This window comes from Leopardus geoffroyi, chromosome A1 (assembly GCF_018350155.1).
Source record: "Leopardus geoffroyi isolate Oge1 chromosome A1, O.geoffroyi_Oge1_pat1.0, whole genome shotgun sequence".
NCBI lineage: Eukaryota > Metazoa > Chordata > Mammalia > Carnivora > Felidae > Leopardus > Leopardus geoffroyi.
In genome coordinates, this window is record NC_059326.1 from 51,301,409 (window position 1) to 51,320,031 (window position 18,623).

At 32.5% G+C, this 18,623-nt stretch overlaps 1 protein-coding gene across 22 annotated transcripts in view; it reads right to left on the reverse strand.

Annotated features, from left to right (window-relative positions):
* Nucleotides 1–18,623, reverse strand: part of MYCBP2 (MYC binding protein 2) — a 283,279-nt gene that overhangs the window by 55,415 nt on the left and 209,241 nt on the right. For 8 of the 22 annotated variants that reach the window (XM_045479572.1, XM_045479566.1, XM_045479530.1 and 5 more), the window contains 5 exons: nt 18,012–18,086; nt 15,534–15,758; nt 14,534–14,666; nt 10,705–10,827; nt 7,877–8,056 (listed from right to left, as the gene is read on the reverse strand). In XM_045479572.1, coding sequence (XP_045335528.1) covers nt 7,877–8,056; nt 10,705–10,827; nt 14,534–14,666; nt 15,534–15,758; nt 18,012–18,086 — 736 coding nt within the window. The remainder of the gene's footprint in view (nt 1–7,876; nt 8,057–10,704; nt 10,828–14,533; nt 14,667–15,533; nt 15,759–18,011; nt 18,087–18,623) is intronic. The other 14 variants (XM_045479686.1, XM_045479581.1, XM_045479538.1 and 11 more) reach the window with 10 other exon arrangements.

Genomic DNA, 18,623 nt, shown 5'->3' on the forward strand with positions numbered 1-18,623 from the left:
GTACCAGCTTTCCACTGGAGAATTAATTCAAGGGGAATTCAACCTGCGAATGTAAGGATACACTCTTGTGGCTTGCCTGCCAAAATCTGTGAAGACAGGGTTTAGCAGGAGGACATAGAAGCAGAAATCAGAATACTATCATAATTAGAAGCACCCATAAACATAAATGTGAAAAACAAGGACATTTGTAGGATAAGATGTTTGAGGTTTAAGGACAAAGTCCTGGAAGAGGTTTTGAAACCAGAACAGCTCTGGAGTCTCTTCATTGTGTTACAAAGCCTATAAAGATTGAATTCCTAACATTTTTTTAAAGTCTAAAAAAGGCTGTTAAACACCTAAAAAAATTAAGCTGGGACAGACAATTGTTCTACGCATTTAATTTTTACAAAATTTGCTCATATTTGAACATAGTCTGATATAGTTAACTTTTTAAAAGATTTACATTTTTCAATTTAAAAAGAGAAGCAATCCTTAAGACATACATTGGTGTGTATGAACAAAAGAAAAAACGTTGATTAACTTTCAGGCAATTTGTTGGAAACTAAATAATCATGTTCTTTTTAAAATCTCATTTTAGGGGCGCCTGGGTGGCGCAGTCGGTTAAGCGTCCGACTTCAGCCAGGTCACGATCTCGCGGTCCGGGAGTTCGAGCCCTGCGTCGGGCTCTGGGCTGATGGCTCAGAGCCTGGAGCCTGTTTCCGATTCTGTGTCTCCCTCTCTCTCTGCCCCTCCCCCATTCATGCTCTGTCTCTCTCTGTCCCAAAAATAAATAAACGTTGAAAAAAAAAATTAAAATCTCATTTTATAGGCAAAACAAACAATTATCAAATTCACCTCTGTGGAATTTTGATTCTTTTTGGTACAACATACAGTTCACTAAAGAGAATATTAACAATATAAAAAACAAGATTTTTCTCCAGTACTCAATGAAGTCAATGTTGTCTATCTGGCATAAAATATCCCCTTATTAACAACAAGGTTCTTCATATGTCATTTATTCTTTGTCTTCTTTGTTTTGGATCCCAACTATTAAGTTCCCTGGAGTACTTACTTAGTTCATTTTCTGATCACAGCAACTTTGAGAGTCTACTGTGAATTGTATTTTAAAAAATCACTCCCTAGATGCTACTAATAAAAAAAACATATAACTTTAATTTTTAATAAGGAAAGCATTCTCATTTCAGTTTAACAAGGACAAATTGTGGTTCTGCTGTGAATATGAGAAACTTGACCTTGCTCCTGGGAACAGAAACTGGAAAAATCAAGGCATAGGTCACAATCTGGTGGCAGTACACAAAACTGCAGTTCTGAGATTTAAAAGGGAGATATATTCTTTTTCTTTTTTTTAATGTTTATTTTTGAGAGAGAGAGACAGAGTGCAAGCGGTGGAGGGGCAGTGAGAAAGGGGAGACACAGAATCTGAAGCAGGCTCCAGGCTCTGAGTTGTCAGCACAGAGCCTGATGTGGGACTCGAACTCGTGAACCATGAGATCATGACCCCAACTGAAGTCGGATACTTAACCGACTGAGCCACCCAGGTGCCCCCATATATTCTTTTTCAATGTTAAGTCAACAATAAGCAATGATCAGAAATATTAAACAGAATATTAGAAAGGGCAGTAGAAATACATTATATTCAGGAGGTCAGGTGTCTAATCACATCACCCATGTCACTATCCTGAGACTCAAACAGGGGAAGTAATAGTGATGGAATTTTTTCCACAGAACATCTCAAAGGAGGCTACAAATAACTGTCAGAAATAAACTTCATCTATTTTTACTTTTTGGGTCTTCTAGTTCTCAATATCAAGGAGGCAGTACAGCAGTTATACATTTTTTAGTCCTAGAATTACTGAATGCAATCCTAACATAGATATTTGAAAGAACTTGAGAAAGTTTTATAAATATATCTATGACAATGCTCAAATTTCACTGTATTCTGTCCATGCTTATATCTACCTACATTTATGTGTATGTATATGTATTTGTTAAGATATAAGAAAGAAATCTAATTCTATAGATCTTTCCCAAGCAATGATTATAAAATTTCACTGGGTTTATAGAAGAATGATAGGGACAGTGTTCCTGACCTTCTTCACCTGATTTAAATTTCACTGTACATTTATATTCTGCTCTGAATAGAATATCAGATATTTTTGACATTATTGATGCTTATAATAGGCAGCAAATGATTAAGTCTAACTTGATATTTGGCAATTATTTATTTTAAAAATACCTACTTTTAAAAATAATAAAAACTACTTTATTGGTTCTTGAGACAATATATAAACATTCAACATAGTCAAAAGATGACAGTAACTGAACAAAATGCAGATAAAAAATAAATGTAATTAAGTATAATTATTATTCCCACTTCTGTCTAGTAATATTTTGGAGAGTTTAAAATAAAGTAATAGTAATTATTACACACTCTTAGCTAGCAGCTGTCTGGACTGACAGCTTTAGATAACAATTATCACTGCATAATCAGTACATCCGGAATCAGAAGAAAAGTGGAATTATGTGAATGCTACGGGAGCTTAAGAAATGGAATAGGAAATAAAATTTACTCACGTAAATATTAGTATAACTAAATGAATTATAAAATAATGAAAGCTGGAATAAAATTTCCAAGTGAAGGATAAAACAGAAATAAGCTTTTCACTAGAAAATAACATTAACCTACATAGGAAAGTTGGAAGGAAGATGATGAAACTCTGTTAAGGTGGATAACCCCCCAAACACAGCATGTGTCTAGATGACTTCTAAACAAAACTGCACCTGCATAAAACATACTCAGAGCATATTACTGAATACACAGTAAATTCCAAGTAACTATGGTTAAGGAATATACAAGATTAAGGAAAAGCATATAATTTCAGAGTTTGTGATGGCTGACCAAGGAAAATTCTGAGCAAAATATGATGTGTATATATACTAGGCCTGAGAAAGAATAACTTCAAAACATTCCATGAAAAGGTTAAGTATTACTCCTTAAGCCAATAATGTGAGGCACAGGAGGGCTGAAGATGCTATTAAAAATAAAAATCTGGCTCTCCACAAATCTTATTAGTTGCAAAGTTAAAAACGGTAACTACAGATCAGAGAAATCAGACACGTAACCATGTCCTGCCTTCAGAAGGATATAACAATTATGTAGTACAAAGACAGCTAAAACTGAAAACAAAACGAAAAGGTTTTTAGGATAAGATACTTCTGTTTGAAGAGAGAAGAAAAGAGTAGGCACATAAATCCAAGGTTCCATCCATGCCACACCTTCACAGGAGGCAAGTAAACAAATGGACAAATTCTGTGGTATGATTATAATGCAGGACAGAAATGACCTCCAGGTCTTGGAAACAAAGCTGGCCTCTATACTAACATTCATACTAATATTTCAACATAGTGTTACTCTATGAAGAATCGATCTCAAGACAAATAATAAAGTTATACTGTAAAAATGTAAACTGAGGAGAAGCCAGGAAACCTCAATTGTCCCTTTCCAAATTCCTTCCTGCTACTCCTCCACACTGAGAATAAACTGCTCGCTCTCAGGCTGTGATTTCTTCTAGTCTTCCTAGACTAGCATAATAGATGTTAAGTGCTTGCATCAAAAGGCAATAATGATATCAAGTGATAACATTTACTGGGCACCCTGCTTTATGGATGAAGTAAAAAGGGCTCAGCTGTGTCACATAACCTACCTAAATAAAGCCAATGAGTGGCTGAAAGGGAAATCTGAGTTTTAAGTTCTTTCCATCACTTCTTTCCATCTCTATAATGAACACGGGGCTTTAGTATATATTGGTATTCTCAAACCTAAATAAATATGCATGCAGATACTCAAGTGGACATTTTAAGTCACATGTAGCAAATGTTCTGTCTCATTTAAGAATGTGGCATACAGGTATAACAGAAAAACTTGTTGCAAGATAACCTAGAGGTTTCCTATCTGGGCTTGAAAGTACTGTTATTTTGACATATGTTACATATTGAAAATGTCTGGGAGAATAGTAAATTGTCTTAATTATCATTTTTTCCACAAGAAAAATGAAAATAAACTATTAGGCCTCCTGGACAGTAGATCTTAAATGCCTCAGTCATTTGGAAGTTTTTCAGTTTTGGAGGATCTTGCTTAGGTATAAACTCCTAATTATCATTACTCAGTATAAACTCAGAATTATTAGACTTTGTATTGTCATATTATAGTGGTTTTAATTACTACTGAAACATTCTTCCTCTTCTTTGAACATATACTCTAATATTGGAATACCTAGCATAAAATAACAAGAAACACATGAACTTAAATTCATGGTTTACACAGTAGAAAGTGATAATCTTAGTCATCTAGAGCCAATAAATATTCCTCCAATGACTATGATGTGTAAGACCCTGTCAGGGGCTATGAGACAGAAAATGATACTTTAAAAGGAATGAATAAAGACAGTGAAAATAAGCAGTGAATTATTCTTACAGAATAATGGCAGAGATATCATTCATAACTTCAGTTCACTAGAACCCTATTGCAAAATCTTACTGATAATTGGAAATAAAAAAGTAAATTATAGAACAGTAAAGAAAAAGCCTATATACACACTTCTCTCCCTCCCTCAGACCTATACACACATAAGACAAGGAAAATTTGTAATTTTATTTCTGTAATTATTCTACTTCACTAGAAAGTTCAAATAATATGTGTGTATATGTAAGTTTGCTACTATAAAAAAGTACCAAATTATTTTCATGTAACAAAATAAGTACCAATTCCAAAGATTAGTGAAAGCTATGCCTCTGGGAAAACAAAACTAAAGAATTATTGATAATTACACTCATAGAGGTTCTAAATAAAGTTAACATGTGGGGCAGTTTATATATGTCTATGTAACAAAATAAGTACCAATTCCAAAGATTAGTGAAAGCTATGCCTCTGGGAAAACAAAACTAAAGAATTATTGATAATTACACTCATAGAGGTTCTAAATAAAATTAACATGTGGGGCAGTTTATATATGTCTATGTAGAGTTTGTATACTTAACTGGGAACTTGACTTATGACATTTAGGAAATCTTTTTTTCCTCTCCAACTATGCTACATTCTGAAAATTAAACTATAAAGTATAAATAAACAACCCAAACAAAGCTAATATTCTAGACTCGGTGCCAGGAAATGTAGGCAGAAATTTTAAAAATATGTATCAAAGGCCAGTTTTGGCAGCTTTACTCAGTACGCAAAGCTGAATATTTAAAACATGGCCTTTGTAGTCAGTAGAACTGGTCTCACACTCTGGCTTTACCATTTTACTACGTTATTTCTAGGGAAAACCATTTCTACCAAGCTTCTGTTTCCTTACCTGTAAAATGGAGACATTATCTTAAATGAGGATGTATTAAAGTGTTTAAAGACAGTGTTTAGCACATAGCAGTGACTATCAATATAAGCAAAAAATTAGTATATATAGTCCCCTATACATAATGTTTTCTTTTAGTATCACAAATATGTAAGACAACAGTGATTCTCATTTTACTAATTAGTAATGAGAAGTTCAGTATGTAGCCGTCTTCTATTGTTTTTTTTTTCTTAAAGTTTATTTACTTTGAGAGAGAGAGAGCGTGCCCCCTCTGTGCCCCTGTAGCCATCTTCTAAAGCGAGGTGGACTGCTGGTGTGATGGATGGCAGTGAAGTTCAGGAAAGAATACCTTACTCAGGTAGTCTTAACAATAAGCACACTCTGCCATATTTAATTTTCCCAATATGATGTGATGAATACCATTCGAACTTACTTCCAAAATATTAAAACTATTTTAGATTCCGTACTTTTTTTTTTTTTTTGGTCATACTAAAAATTAAGAATTTTGGTTTCTGGAATTTGTAAAGTCAAGCTTCAGTGATATTCTGATGAGAACTAAGAGGTTTAGAAGAAAGAGCTACATAATTCCCACTGTTGGAATAGAGACAAACGATGATTCAGAAAACTGGTAACTGAGATATGTTCAGGCCATGATTTGAAATTTGCTCCAAGACGGTGGTAAAAGAAAGCAGTGGTACTGATAACACTCAGACACAAGATGCATACAATTATTTTGACACAATGTCAGTTGGAAACCTATTATTCTTTGAGAGAAATAAGCCTGATTTTATTATGGTCTTTATATTTTGAAATATTTTATTAGATAATTTGGTAAAACAAAAATAATTACACTTTTCTTTCTTTCTTTTTTTTAATTTTTTTTTTAACGTTTATTTATTTTTGAGACAGAGAGAGACTGAGCATGAATGGGGGAGGGTCAGAGAGAGGGAGACACAGAATCTGAAACAGGCTCCAGGCTCTGAGCTGTCAGCACAGAGCCTAATGCGGGGCTCGAACTCACGGACTGCGAGATCATCACCTGAGCCGAAGTCGGACACTTAACCGATTGAGCCACCCAGGCACCCCACTTTTTTTTTTTTTTGAGAAGACTTGAAATGACTTTTTATGTAGAACAAAAATGTCCTTACTTTTTTCTGTTGTCTGCTGCTGCTATGACATTATCAGAGTCATTTCCTGTTTGAAATTTTATATCTAATATGGATTTTCTGCCTAATCATGGTTTTTTTCCTTTTTGTTTTTTCTCTTGTCTTTACCTTTAAGACTTCCTGCAATCTGGGCATATATAAATGTAAAAAAACTATTGCTTCATTAAATGAGTAAACTAAGTTGTCACTTCTCTTTCCTTCATCTGTAATGCTTACCAAAGAAGGAAAAAGCTACTTCTCACACATGACACTGTCATATTTCCTTGAAATTCTTCTTTTAAGACACATTCAATATCCATATATATATAGACAATGATTGGCTAGAAATTGATACTACTTATATTTCCAAACTACTTAATTTCATTAAACTTGCCTAATGTATAGTGCAATCCCAGAAAAGTTTATACTCTTGTATACTCTTTATCTAAGGTAGATAATAATATCCTAATAAGTAACATTATTTGCATGATCTGCGACTTTCATGAATTATCTCATTCAGTGAATATGTATATATTGTACAGCCGATAACATGAACTGAAAGCCAAGAAGAATATATTGCTGTCATACCACAAGAAGCTTTGAGAAGTTTATGTGGAGGCCTCAAGAAGTTATTCAAAAAAAAAAAAAAAAAGAAAAAAGAACACTTGGTTAAGTGTAATTTGTTTGGGTCTATTTTCCAGATCAATGTGAATTACATCATGGATGGAGGGCTAGAGCAATCTTAGAAGGCATAGCTAAAATCAAATAATCACTTTAACACATTAACAACAAGAAAAACAACAACAACAACAACAACAACAACAAAAAGCAAGAGAAGAAACAACAATTTGAGAAAATCTGGAAACCTCAAGTTGCTATACATTTCACAGATACCAAATTCACTTAAAAGAAACAAACAAACCTGCCCCGTACCACCTATCCTCTACCCACTGGTATAGTGAAATAGGTCTATTCTCTTGGGGCATCCCTCAGTAACAAAAATCCAGTGTAAAACAATGAAAGTTAGCTCTGTAAGTGATGCTTAGTATAGTCATGCATTTTATATAAAAAAATTTAAATGAAATGTTTTTCTTAACATGCTTTATGTATGTATTTGCTTATGCTGGAATTAGAGTAGAGAGCATAATAGCCATACTTTAATAACTATACTTAATAAAAAAATGTGTGATTAAAAAACAAATGTCTTAGCTGCACAATGTCTTAGCTCAGAATAGCTTAAATCCTTCAAAAATGTGGAAAGGGATAACATCCTCATGAAATAAAGTCAGTCAAGTGAGTTGATAAATAATTAGTAACTGATAAACAACTCAGAACAAAGCTTCAGAAATGGTTTGATGAGGCAGGTAAGGCTGACAGACTTACTCTGAAGCTGAGGCTGCTGGAAGGAAAGGGGCTGTCCGAACACAAATGGGCTGTGGACTAGGGAAGAGGGAGGTTTTGCAGCTTGATCAAAGATGGAAGGAGCTGGGAGATTGGGCCGAGACTGAATGGAATTCAATATGGCACTCAGTTGGTCACCTGCAGTGGGCAAAACAGTCAAAACTACAACTTGTTATTAATTAACATCCAAAATGGCAAAGAATATGGTGCTTTATGACATTCAGATAAAGTTAAACACTAAATAAAACTATGCCAACTCAGGAATGAGTGGAAATTGGTGATCATTATTCTCAAATTAGGGACCAAATGTTATGTTGTTTTTTAATAATCTTATATAACAGCCCACCTATGAAAACAAATTCATGAAAATTTACACACAACATTGAGCAGCAGTGTGGGGGAATTCAGAGTCTATGAAGAATCTATGATAGAGAGGTTGACTCAATATCATACAAGTGTAAACTGAGATCTAAGCAAATGATGTCTTCTACATAATACCTAATAAATGACTAAGTAACTCCACCTCATATGCAGTACTCTTCATGCAGGAAATAGCAAATAATATGAAAACTTTTTTTAAGTAAATGTAGAACTGAAGGGAGGCAAAGTATATGTTATTAACTTAGTAATATATTTACACTAGAGTTAATAAATTATTTTCTTTTTTTAAATTGTTACTGCCAAAGAAATTATACTTCTTAAAGCATGAGCTCCTTTGCTTGGGTGGATAATGTAACAATCTTTAAGACTTATAAGATAAAAAGAAGTATGAGCTATCTAATTGGAATAGTATCTCAAGTATGAATTCTGACATTCTCCCTTGAAATTACATACACAGGACTTTAACAGAAAAATACTTTTAAAACTATGAAACAATATAATTAGATGGATGATCCTTAGCTTCTTCTTTAGGAGAGTATATGTATTAAATATTTTAAATAATACTGAAAAAGAGAAGAAGAAAAAATATATCTAGATTAGTTGATGTAAAAACTGGAACACAGTACCTTTCCAGCCATATTCCCTAAATATAATAAAGTTTCTTAAGTGAAGACTTCAAATGAAACAGCAAGAAAGAATAGACTTATATGGAAAGAACTGTATACATAGCTACATATGTCCACTTTTCAAAAATTTATGTTGTAGATTTCAGGAAGGATTTTAGAAATTATGAAGAATTTTATAGAATTAAGAATAAAGAATTTTTATAAAAAATTTCTTGATCTTGGACAGTATAAACAGTTAAAAAATGGGAATTAGTTTAAAGGTAAGTTCATTAACAAAGGTCAGATATATTTAATTAGATTTAAGTTTCTTAATATTCCTTTGCACCATCTAAGTATTTTAAAAGCCTATTAAAAAATACGAACAATGTAAGCAAAAATTACACTTTTAAAAAGCAGTCCTTCATTATTTCTATTTAATAACAAATGTTATCAGCAATGTTTGTCTCCTAAAAGTTGATTTAAATTCCTACGATATTTAAGTAAATTATATTTTGAAGACTGATTTAAAGTGAGAGCCACCAGTACAATTTAGACACTTTAGAGACTGACAGCATACAATTTGAATTAAACATGGCTCTAAAACAGACTACTAATGAAGTAGAGTAGTAGTAAATAAACACTGAGATTTTAATTTAAGGATTGATAATGGGAGAGAGAAAAGGACATGAAGAAAACACCATCAAGCATTTCCCCTACTTAAGTATGAAGGTCTAGCTCAAGTTAGTTGCAATCTGAGCTACCAGAAATGAGCAAGCAGGCAGTCCCCAAGTCTGCAGGACAGACCAACACAATAGAGTAGGAAAAGCCAAAAGGAAATCTTGTAGCTAGGCTTCTTTCACATAAATACTTTGTGGAAAGCAATAAAGATATCAAACAACATGTGGTTTTATTTTAAACTGAATATCTCCTCTACATTGATGTCATTTTGCATTTTATTGATGATTTCATTATTTCATTTGCTCTGCAAGTCTAATGATGCTGTATTTGTTCCTCGAAATCAAATCCTATGAATTAGTGTAAATGACATTTTACAGTAAAATTATTTCCATGTAGGCTATCTTCTCCCTCCTACCCATCATCCCACTTATATGCTACTTGCTGACAATATGCTGATTTAGAAGGAGTCAGGATCATATGTACAGAAAAGAAAAGGAATGTGTCGGAATTTTAGATGAAATGCAAGTATAAATTATTCTGAAATAATTATTGTTTGGATCGTCCATTATGTTGGTCTCTTCTAATACTGCAGACAAAACCAGCTACACACATTTTATTTCTTTGGCTTGGAGTTTTTGTTTTCCTTTTTACAACTTTCTGATTTCATTATACATACCAAACCCGAATATAGCCTATTTCACAGAATTCTAAATTAACTAAGATAACTTGGCTAAACATTCAAAACCATGTGTATGTAATAAAGCTGACATGTAATATTACTTAAAACATTTTGATTTTAAATGGATCATGTGGAAGGTTCCTTTTTGCTCATTAACACTACTATTAATAATAAGTGAATGATAGAAATAATAGTTCTTTTACTAGATACAGTGTCATTGAATTTATGATGTGAATTCACAGTGAGTATCTTTAAATAGGAGCAAATAAGCAAAAACTACAAACATAAGCTAAAACTGGTAAAAATGACACTCTAAAAGAACACCTTTGCAAACACTTTGATTGTTAGTTTTCTAGGAACAAACTTTAATAAAGTTTTGTGGGTGAACAGTAATAAAAATGGTTAAAAGAGAAGGTAATAAAAATATTAAAGTTGGGTAGGTAGAAGACTCACTTTCAAACACCTACCTTTATTATTTCCAAGTCCATAATCAAATCCTTGGGCACTGCAACTTGCCCCTTTATTAAAAGCTTGCACTGAGAAAGGGCTTGGAGGAGGAGTCTGAGAATTTTGATCCAGAAGAACTTGTTCTATAATAAAAGACACAGCTATAAAATTAGTTTCTTATATGCTATTCCCCTATTCATAGAATGAAGAGAAAGTTGCCAAGAAATACTTTATGATGGTTAGATTTTAAAACCTCACATTTACATTTGATAATAAGTCTAACAATTAGGTCATTGATAGTGACTAATTATACGACAAATCTTTGTTTTCATTATCAAATACACAGTGAGACTTAGAAACTGGATATGGTCTTATGAAGCCAATTTACTTTCATTGTGGCTGGATACATCATTGAATGCATACTAGTATTTTTGGACCAGGAGCTCCAATTTGTGACATATTTATACAAGAGCACTTTATAAAATAAAAATGGGTACCCTATAAATCAGAAATCAAAATATTTTGTATATTAGCACTCAAATAGAAATGTCTAAATATATGCTCTTTTTTTCCTATTTGAATGCTAATATACAAAATATTTTTAGTTCTGAATGTAAAAATTGTGGAAAATTTAACTTTTAACTTATTTTTACTTATTATATAAGGACATTTCCTCTAAATGAAAGGATGATAAATCAGGTCACATAGAGCTATTCACACATGCTCAAGTCAATAAATGCATCGTAATTCTTATTTCAAGGAAAAAAGGCAAGTATTTTATCCAGTTTACAACATAAATTAATAAACTAAGGTATCCTTTATTATCAATGAGATGGCCATAAGACCTTGCATGATATAATACTAAAAACACAAATACCATAATTCAACAGTCATATTAATGCCAGCTAAAAAAGGGCAAAATAAAATCTGTCAAATACAAGGTAAAAGGAGAAAAAGTATCTATTCTATCAAAACAACTTTACAGATAATGAAGTCTTGAGTATATTTTTTAGAAATCAAGATCTCTTCAAAAAGAAAATGGAACTAGAAAATGTGGTGTTTTCTTCCACTTGCATTTTCCTTTCACTTACATTTCTAGACTTTTTTCAAGAAGTCAATCCCCCAGCACTTCCCTTAGGCAATAGTGTTTAGTGTCAGATATTTCAGCAGTGGAATAGGTTTTCTGGAAAATACTCAGGAACACTAATCTGAATGGGAAAGACAGCATCCCTCTCACCCTCTAGACTCAGAATGGTCTCAGCATCAAGTATAAGATCTGTTTTTAACCAGACCAGTAACTTTGCCTACTAGCTTTATTTGCAAATATCAAAGACCTAGAAATAATTTTTACCAAGAGCAAAGTTTTGTTGTACTTCTACTACCTCATACAAATTACTATAGTGCCAAATCCTCTTACTTCCACATTAAATACAGTTACATACTAATATCGACGAGCAGACTATTTGGATACAACATCAACTAATCGTAGTGATTTTCAGGCACTAACTTCTTAACACTTTTTCCTGATCACCCCAGGTCTTACGTTAAAAACTTAACATCACTTTATATAAGAGCAAAGGACCATTAAGTGTTGAGAGAAATTTAAACTTCTCTTACACTGCTTTTAGGGTTGAATATCTTACTTAGCAGAAATAATATACTAATTTAAGAAGCATTTTAACTAAGAAGAACCGTCTACCTTCTAAGGATATAGAAATAAAACTCTCCATTGAAAACTCAGTCATCAGTATAGAGGGCATTTTACATTTTAATCATAACAGCTAACCTTACCATCTGCTAGTTTTATGTTATTATTTGTTCATTTGGATTTCATATGGAACTTATAAATTATTTTCATTTTGTAAACGAGAAAACTGAAGCACAGAGACGTCAGGTTAACTTGGCCAAGGTTACACAACTGAAAAGCTGTGGCGCTGGTATCTGTACCCTAGCAGTCCAGCTCCAGAGTTCACTCTTACACTTAAGCTATATTGACAGTTAAAAAAATAATTAAGCTAGGAAGTTACTTTGATAGTTACCCAAACCATTCTCATATTATTTACCTATGTCTTATATAAAGCTGACCTCACTTTATGTATTTTCATTTATATCAGAATATGCATATATAGTGGAAATGTTTAGGAACTTCTGAATATGTAATATATATATTAAGTATATTATAAATGGGAAGGTTATTTTGTAAAATGTCTAAGTTTCATCAAATGAAGCCGTTCTCATTCTCACAACATAATGAAGAATAGGTATACCAACCCAGAACATTATTTTACAATCACATCAGCTGTGATTATGAAGTGTGTCTGTAAAGACAAGGGAAGTAGCAGGTTCTCAGATTCTATTCAATGATTACTGACACAGAGTAGTGTGCTGTAATGAGCACAGCATCTCAAATACAAATGCAGTTTCTGGCTCAGGTAATACATCTGCCATACATCTAGCTATATAACCACAGGCAAAAGTCATTTCAAATCCATGACCTTTAGTTTCCTTACCTGTAAAATGAAAATTATAGAACTTATTCAAAGGCTTATTGTGGGGGAAAAAAAGGAAAAATGTTTAACGTATACTGTTAATACAGTAAAACCTTGGTTTATGAGCATAATTGTTCTGGAAACATGCTTGTAATCCAAAGCAGTCATATATCAAAGCGAATTTCAAGAACCACTGGCTAAGTTGTGATCATGTGACATTCGGCGTCAGGTATTACTTGTATTGCAAGACATCGCTCATTTATCAAGTTAAAATTTAGGATAAATGTTTGTTCGCCTTGCGGAACACTCACAGGACAAGTTATTTGCAACCCAAGGTTTTACTGTAGTCTAAATGTACTCTGTCATTCATGAAGTTTCAAACTTTTAAAAGATCTATTTATACTTATGGCCATATTGCCTCTTGGATGGTAAATACTACGTATTTATTCTCTTTTGGATAAATATGCATGTTCTTTAATTTATCTGATCTTTTCCTATAAATTTTAGGATTTGGAAGAAAAAAATCTATGCTCGACTTATCCACTTATTTTGATGCCCTAATATTTTTGTGATTCAACTTGTATTTACAAAACTTAATATGCAATTAAGTGCCAAAACTGTTTCAAAACTAGGAATACAAAGATTAAAAACCCTGTGCCTGTCCACAAGTGACTCACAATCTCGATATAAAGAAATAAAAATTAACTTCAGTATGATATCAGTTTTATTCTAGCGGTAAATATAGTTCTTTAGGAATTCTTGACTCTGTAAGGATCAGTTAAAGCTTCACCCAAGTGATGGCATGGTCTGAACTTGGAAAAACTATGTTTTTGTCCCAGGAGAATGAAGAGAAGGGGACAATAAAGAAAAGTTTTTATTAACTGAGATTATTGAAAAAGATGAAGTTGAAAGCTGAAACTCTTACAACAAAATAGGAACCCCCCAAAAGATGCTATGCATTTATCCAATGCTCCTACCCTGAGACAAAATTAAATCAAATGAAATTGCCTAGGAGAAGTACTATGATTGACAATCTGAAAAGTGAACTTCCATTTAGTGGTTAAAAAAAAAAAGGTAAAACATTCAATCCTGGACTGGCATAGAATAAGGAGTGATACAAATCTACATCAATGGGAAAAAAAAAACATAGTTTGCAAAGATGGATTCATATGTTTCACATTTTCTTTTAACTCTCTTCGTACATGTGCTGAGTACCCATTATTTTCACAAACAAATTTTAAGAATTGTAAGAATTTTTAACTTTAGTTTTCTCTTTACTTAAAAAATAAACACAAAAAAGTTGTTTACTTCTGCATTTCAAAGGTTAATCAGAATAAATCACAAATTTAAGCCAACTTGCCATCTTCATGTCGAAGGTATTGGTTTCCGCCTCTGTCTCTAGCTAAGGACCATGCCTCTCCTTCATCACTCTCACAGAACTCTACCATGCTGTTCTTATCCAGCTGCACCCACGCACCTTCAGAATTGGTTACCTAGCACATAACAAAAAGCACGATTGATTGGCTTGATTCTTTCAGGGTACTCAGGCTGAAAACCAGCAAAAAGTTTAAGTGTTTGAATAGGGTAATCATTCCAAAAGTTACCATGAAATTAGTTTCTGAAATTAAGACCACAGCCTGAGGTAAGACAGAAATCAATAAAAAGTTCTGTAAAATGCTGCTTATTTATGACTTCAGTAAAAATAATAACTTTTAAGGCACAGGACAACCTCTAAATAACTTTACACATTACCCCAAAACACGTGGCGCTCTCTCTCTTTTTTTTGTTTTGGCACCTAAAATATCCCAACATAGCAAACTATTATTTAGATTGGTAGTGTCTATAATACAACTTGAAAATGACCCTGACACTGAGAAATAGCATGACACACTACATCTTCAAGCTCATCAGCTGAGGCAAATGCCACCATTAACTAAAAAGTTTTATTTGCTCAGGACTTCAGTGAGACACATAAATGAGAACAAAGAAATGAACTCTTTGTATATGTCACATCTCCATACCAATTCATAGTAAATATTTTAAAGTGCTGTTAACCCATGACATCATAGTACATTTATAATAATGAAAGGATATATGTACATACCAAACATTCATATATACAATACAAATCATTTTGTTAATATAAATACTGTTTTCAGAAGGATAATTATGAGAATAAAATTACTTAAAAAAGAAGCACAGAAAAATGATGTTAGTAGTATTTGCATTACAAGTAAGGATAAAGAACATTAACGTTTAAAAACCTGGGATGGAAATGGCAACCTTTGGAAGAAAGAGATGCTCTGGTATTATATTAAAAAGGAATAATTTAGAAGTCATGAAGCTACAAGAATCCATACCTCTCCCACTGCTTTGACTTTGTTTCCCAGAACTAACATTCCAATTGGGATACCTCTAAGGTTAGGGCAGCTTCTGATGTTGTGACCGGAAGGTCCCGTCTTCACTACCTTGTACATGCCTGGCCCTCCTCGCAAGAACGGCATATCTTGTTCTTGCATTGTTGCTTCCTGTGGGCAGCAGGAGTTTATATCTTTGAAAAAGTCATCAGTATTAGTTTTAGGTTCCTGAAAATTTGAATAGGAAAAAAAAAAATAAACAAAATACAATCTATTACCACTTTCGACATCCTATTATTAATAGCTTTTACAGCAAGTCTTTAATACTATCAAATAAGAGAATACATATCCAAAAATAACTGAAGTATACACATTAACACCACTACCAAAGAATCTTTTAATGTTTCAATGCTGAGTAATATTTAAAAGAAGAGAAGAAAATATAGCAGAAAGAGCGAATGAACCTCTGGCTTTTGCCCACCACAATTTAAGAAATATATAGTACTTGATTTTATTTTTATTTTTTAATGAAATATTAAACAGTAGGAAAAACAAAAATAATATACTCTGTGAACCACAACTGAATAATTTTGAATCATCATTACTGCATTGCTGTATGTTGGTACAGGTTAAAAAGTCTAAATCTTCATTTTCTTCCACTTTGTAATAATTACTTACAAATAGAGAAAACACGTGTGAAGATTCTAGAAACTTGTCTATAAACAGGATAGCAATGACAAAAAATGTGCATAAAATATAGCTACATCTTAATATTTACTAGTTAAGGATAAATATAAGAATGCTTATAAGATTTTAACAACTCATACTTCCTTAATGTAATACAAATAAAGATGTCCTGCTAGATCTGCTAGGCCAATACTAAACAATGATATATTAATGCTATTAACAGAAAAAGAGGATTATACTTTTAGAGAGATTAATATCAAAGATGCATTTTTACATAAATACAATGCATTTAGATATAAAAGAATCACTTCTAAAATGAAATAAAAGGACATGCCCTAAATTTTCTATTGAATCTGAATGAAATTGTTCCCTATGTGAATGCAATAAAGATAAATAAAAATAAATAATAGCTCTATCCCTCTAAGTAGTCTCATACTAAAGGGTCTTCCTTTCTATAATAAAAAATTAAAAATGAAATTCTTAAGTTAAAAAAATGTAGATTCAAGAATTCTGTGTACCTGTGACTTTGACTCAGTATATGGTCAGGGAAAATTTTAAACCCACTATTAACCTTCAATAATAGTCTATTAATTTCATTGTGGTGATGAATAACTTTTAGGTGTATAAATACGTACTATGGACAATATTTATTTACATTTAATATAATAATACTTGAAAAATGTAGATTTATAATCTAAAGTAAACTTAAAATATGCATTGTACACACCCATGCATATATACTCATATTACATATGAATAAAGAGTGTGCTCAAAATGAAAATGGAGGGTCAGGTCTAAACTTTAAACTGTGCTACTACACTAACAAGGTTTTCAGTAAACATTTAAAAATATCTAGTTGTGAATAACCAATTTCAGTAAATACATCAGGCTATTTCATAGTTGGAAGAGGCAAGTTAGTCCTATTTACAACCATTTTTAAAAAAATTACATGGTATGATGTCAAAAATAACAAGCAAACATTAGTAGATTTAGTGAAAAATCAATTTTACTGGTATTCACTGATATATTTAGAGCATTTAATTAAGTTATAACAGTATTTCCAAACTTTGGTCATTCAGCAGAACACAAGAGACGAGTCTTGGCAAAAACTAATAATAATTGCAAGTTGTTCAGCGAAAGGCAATATATGAGAACTTTTATTAAAATATTTAATATTTTATTGAATAAAGAAACTATGCAAATTAATAACTGTTAAACAAAGTCTATCCATTTTTTTTTATAATGCAGAGAATGAAAAGAACTGACAGACAAATAAGTCATAGAAGTATGGTTGCCATTCTCAAGGAACCCTAATATACATGCTTTAGCCAATACAGAAATGGAAGACCTGGGGACCAGTGTAAGAAATGGATGAAGTGCACTGTAATTTTTTTTCTCTTTGCATTCCCACCCCATTCTCAGATGAATATCCAAAAGGGCATTGTGAAAAGCTAGGGAAGAAGAGAAGAGCCATGTATTTGGGACTTTCCCATCAAAACAAGCAAGTTGAGAAAGCCAGATGTGGATGTAATTATGGGAGAAGCTAGTCATAAATTAAATACAGCAAATTTGGAGTCACATAAAAGTTCAAATTAAACTAATAATACATTCTTTGACAAAAGCAGAGGGAAAAGGATTACCAGGGAAACTCAATTGTAGCACTTTGTGTCGATCTTTTTCGGCAAAAAGTCTTTCATTAACCTTAAGCAAAGGCTTCAAAAGATAGAAGGCAAAATTTGTTATACATGCTGAAATACCTGAATATTGTTTGACTGTTCCTTACAGTTAACTCACCTGGGGAAAAAAAGCTTTGGAAGTCCATGAAAATACGTCCAAGTCCCTGACTCCTTGGCTAGCATTAAAGATACTCTGAGCGACAAAGTTTAAGAAAGAAAAATATCAACAAAGAAAGGGAACAGGATATTATCTACAGAAGATGTGTTCACAGTAACAACATTGTTCTGTACTCTAGCACCAGCACTGTGATATTATTTTACTACAGGGAAACTGAAGCCACCTGAGTAAACCATACAGCAAAGAAAGACTGATAAATAAGTTTTTGTCAAAAGCTCTCCATGGATATAGTGTGTCATGCCATTTACTAAAATTAAGAGCCAGACATTTATTTAAAGCTTAAGACAGTCAATGCAAGCAGGAAACCTTAAAACTCTTTTAAATGACGACGTATCTGTTCCAATACAAGCCAGATTTGTTTTATGACAGAAAACAGTCTGCTGTTTTATAAAGAAAAGGTAAATAATATAGATTGTATAGATAGTGCAACTATTATTATGAATATTAATGGCATGGAGAATCTGTGAACATTTCCACTTTTTAAAATACAAAAAACATCAAGAAGTCAAAAATCTAGGTCATTTTTCAATCTCCCTTTCTTCTCTAAATGAG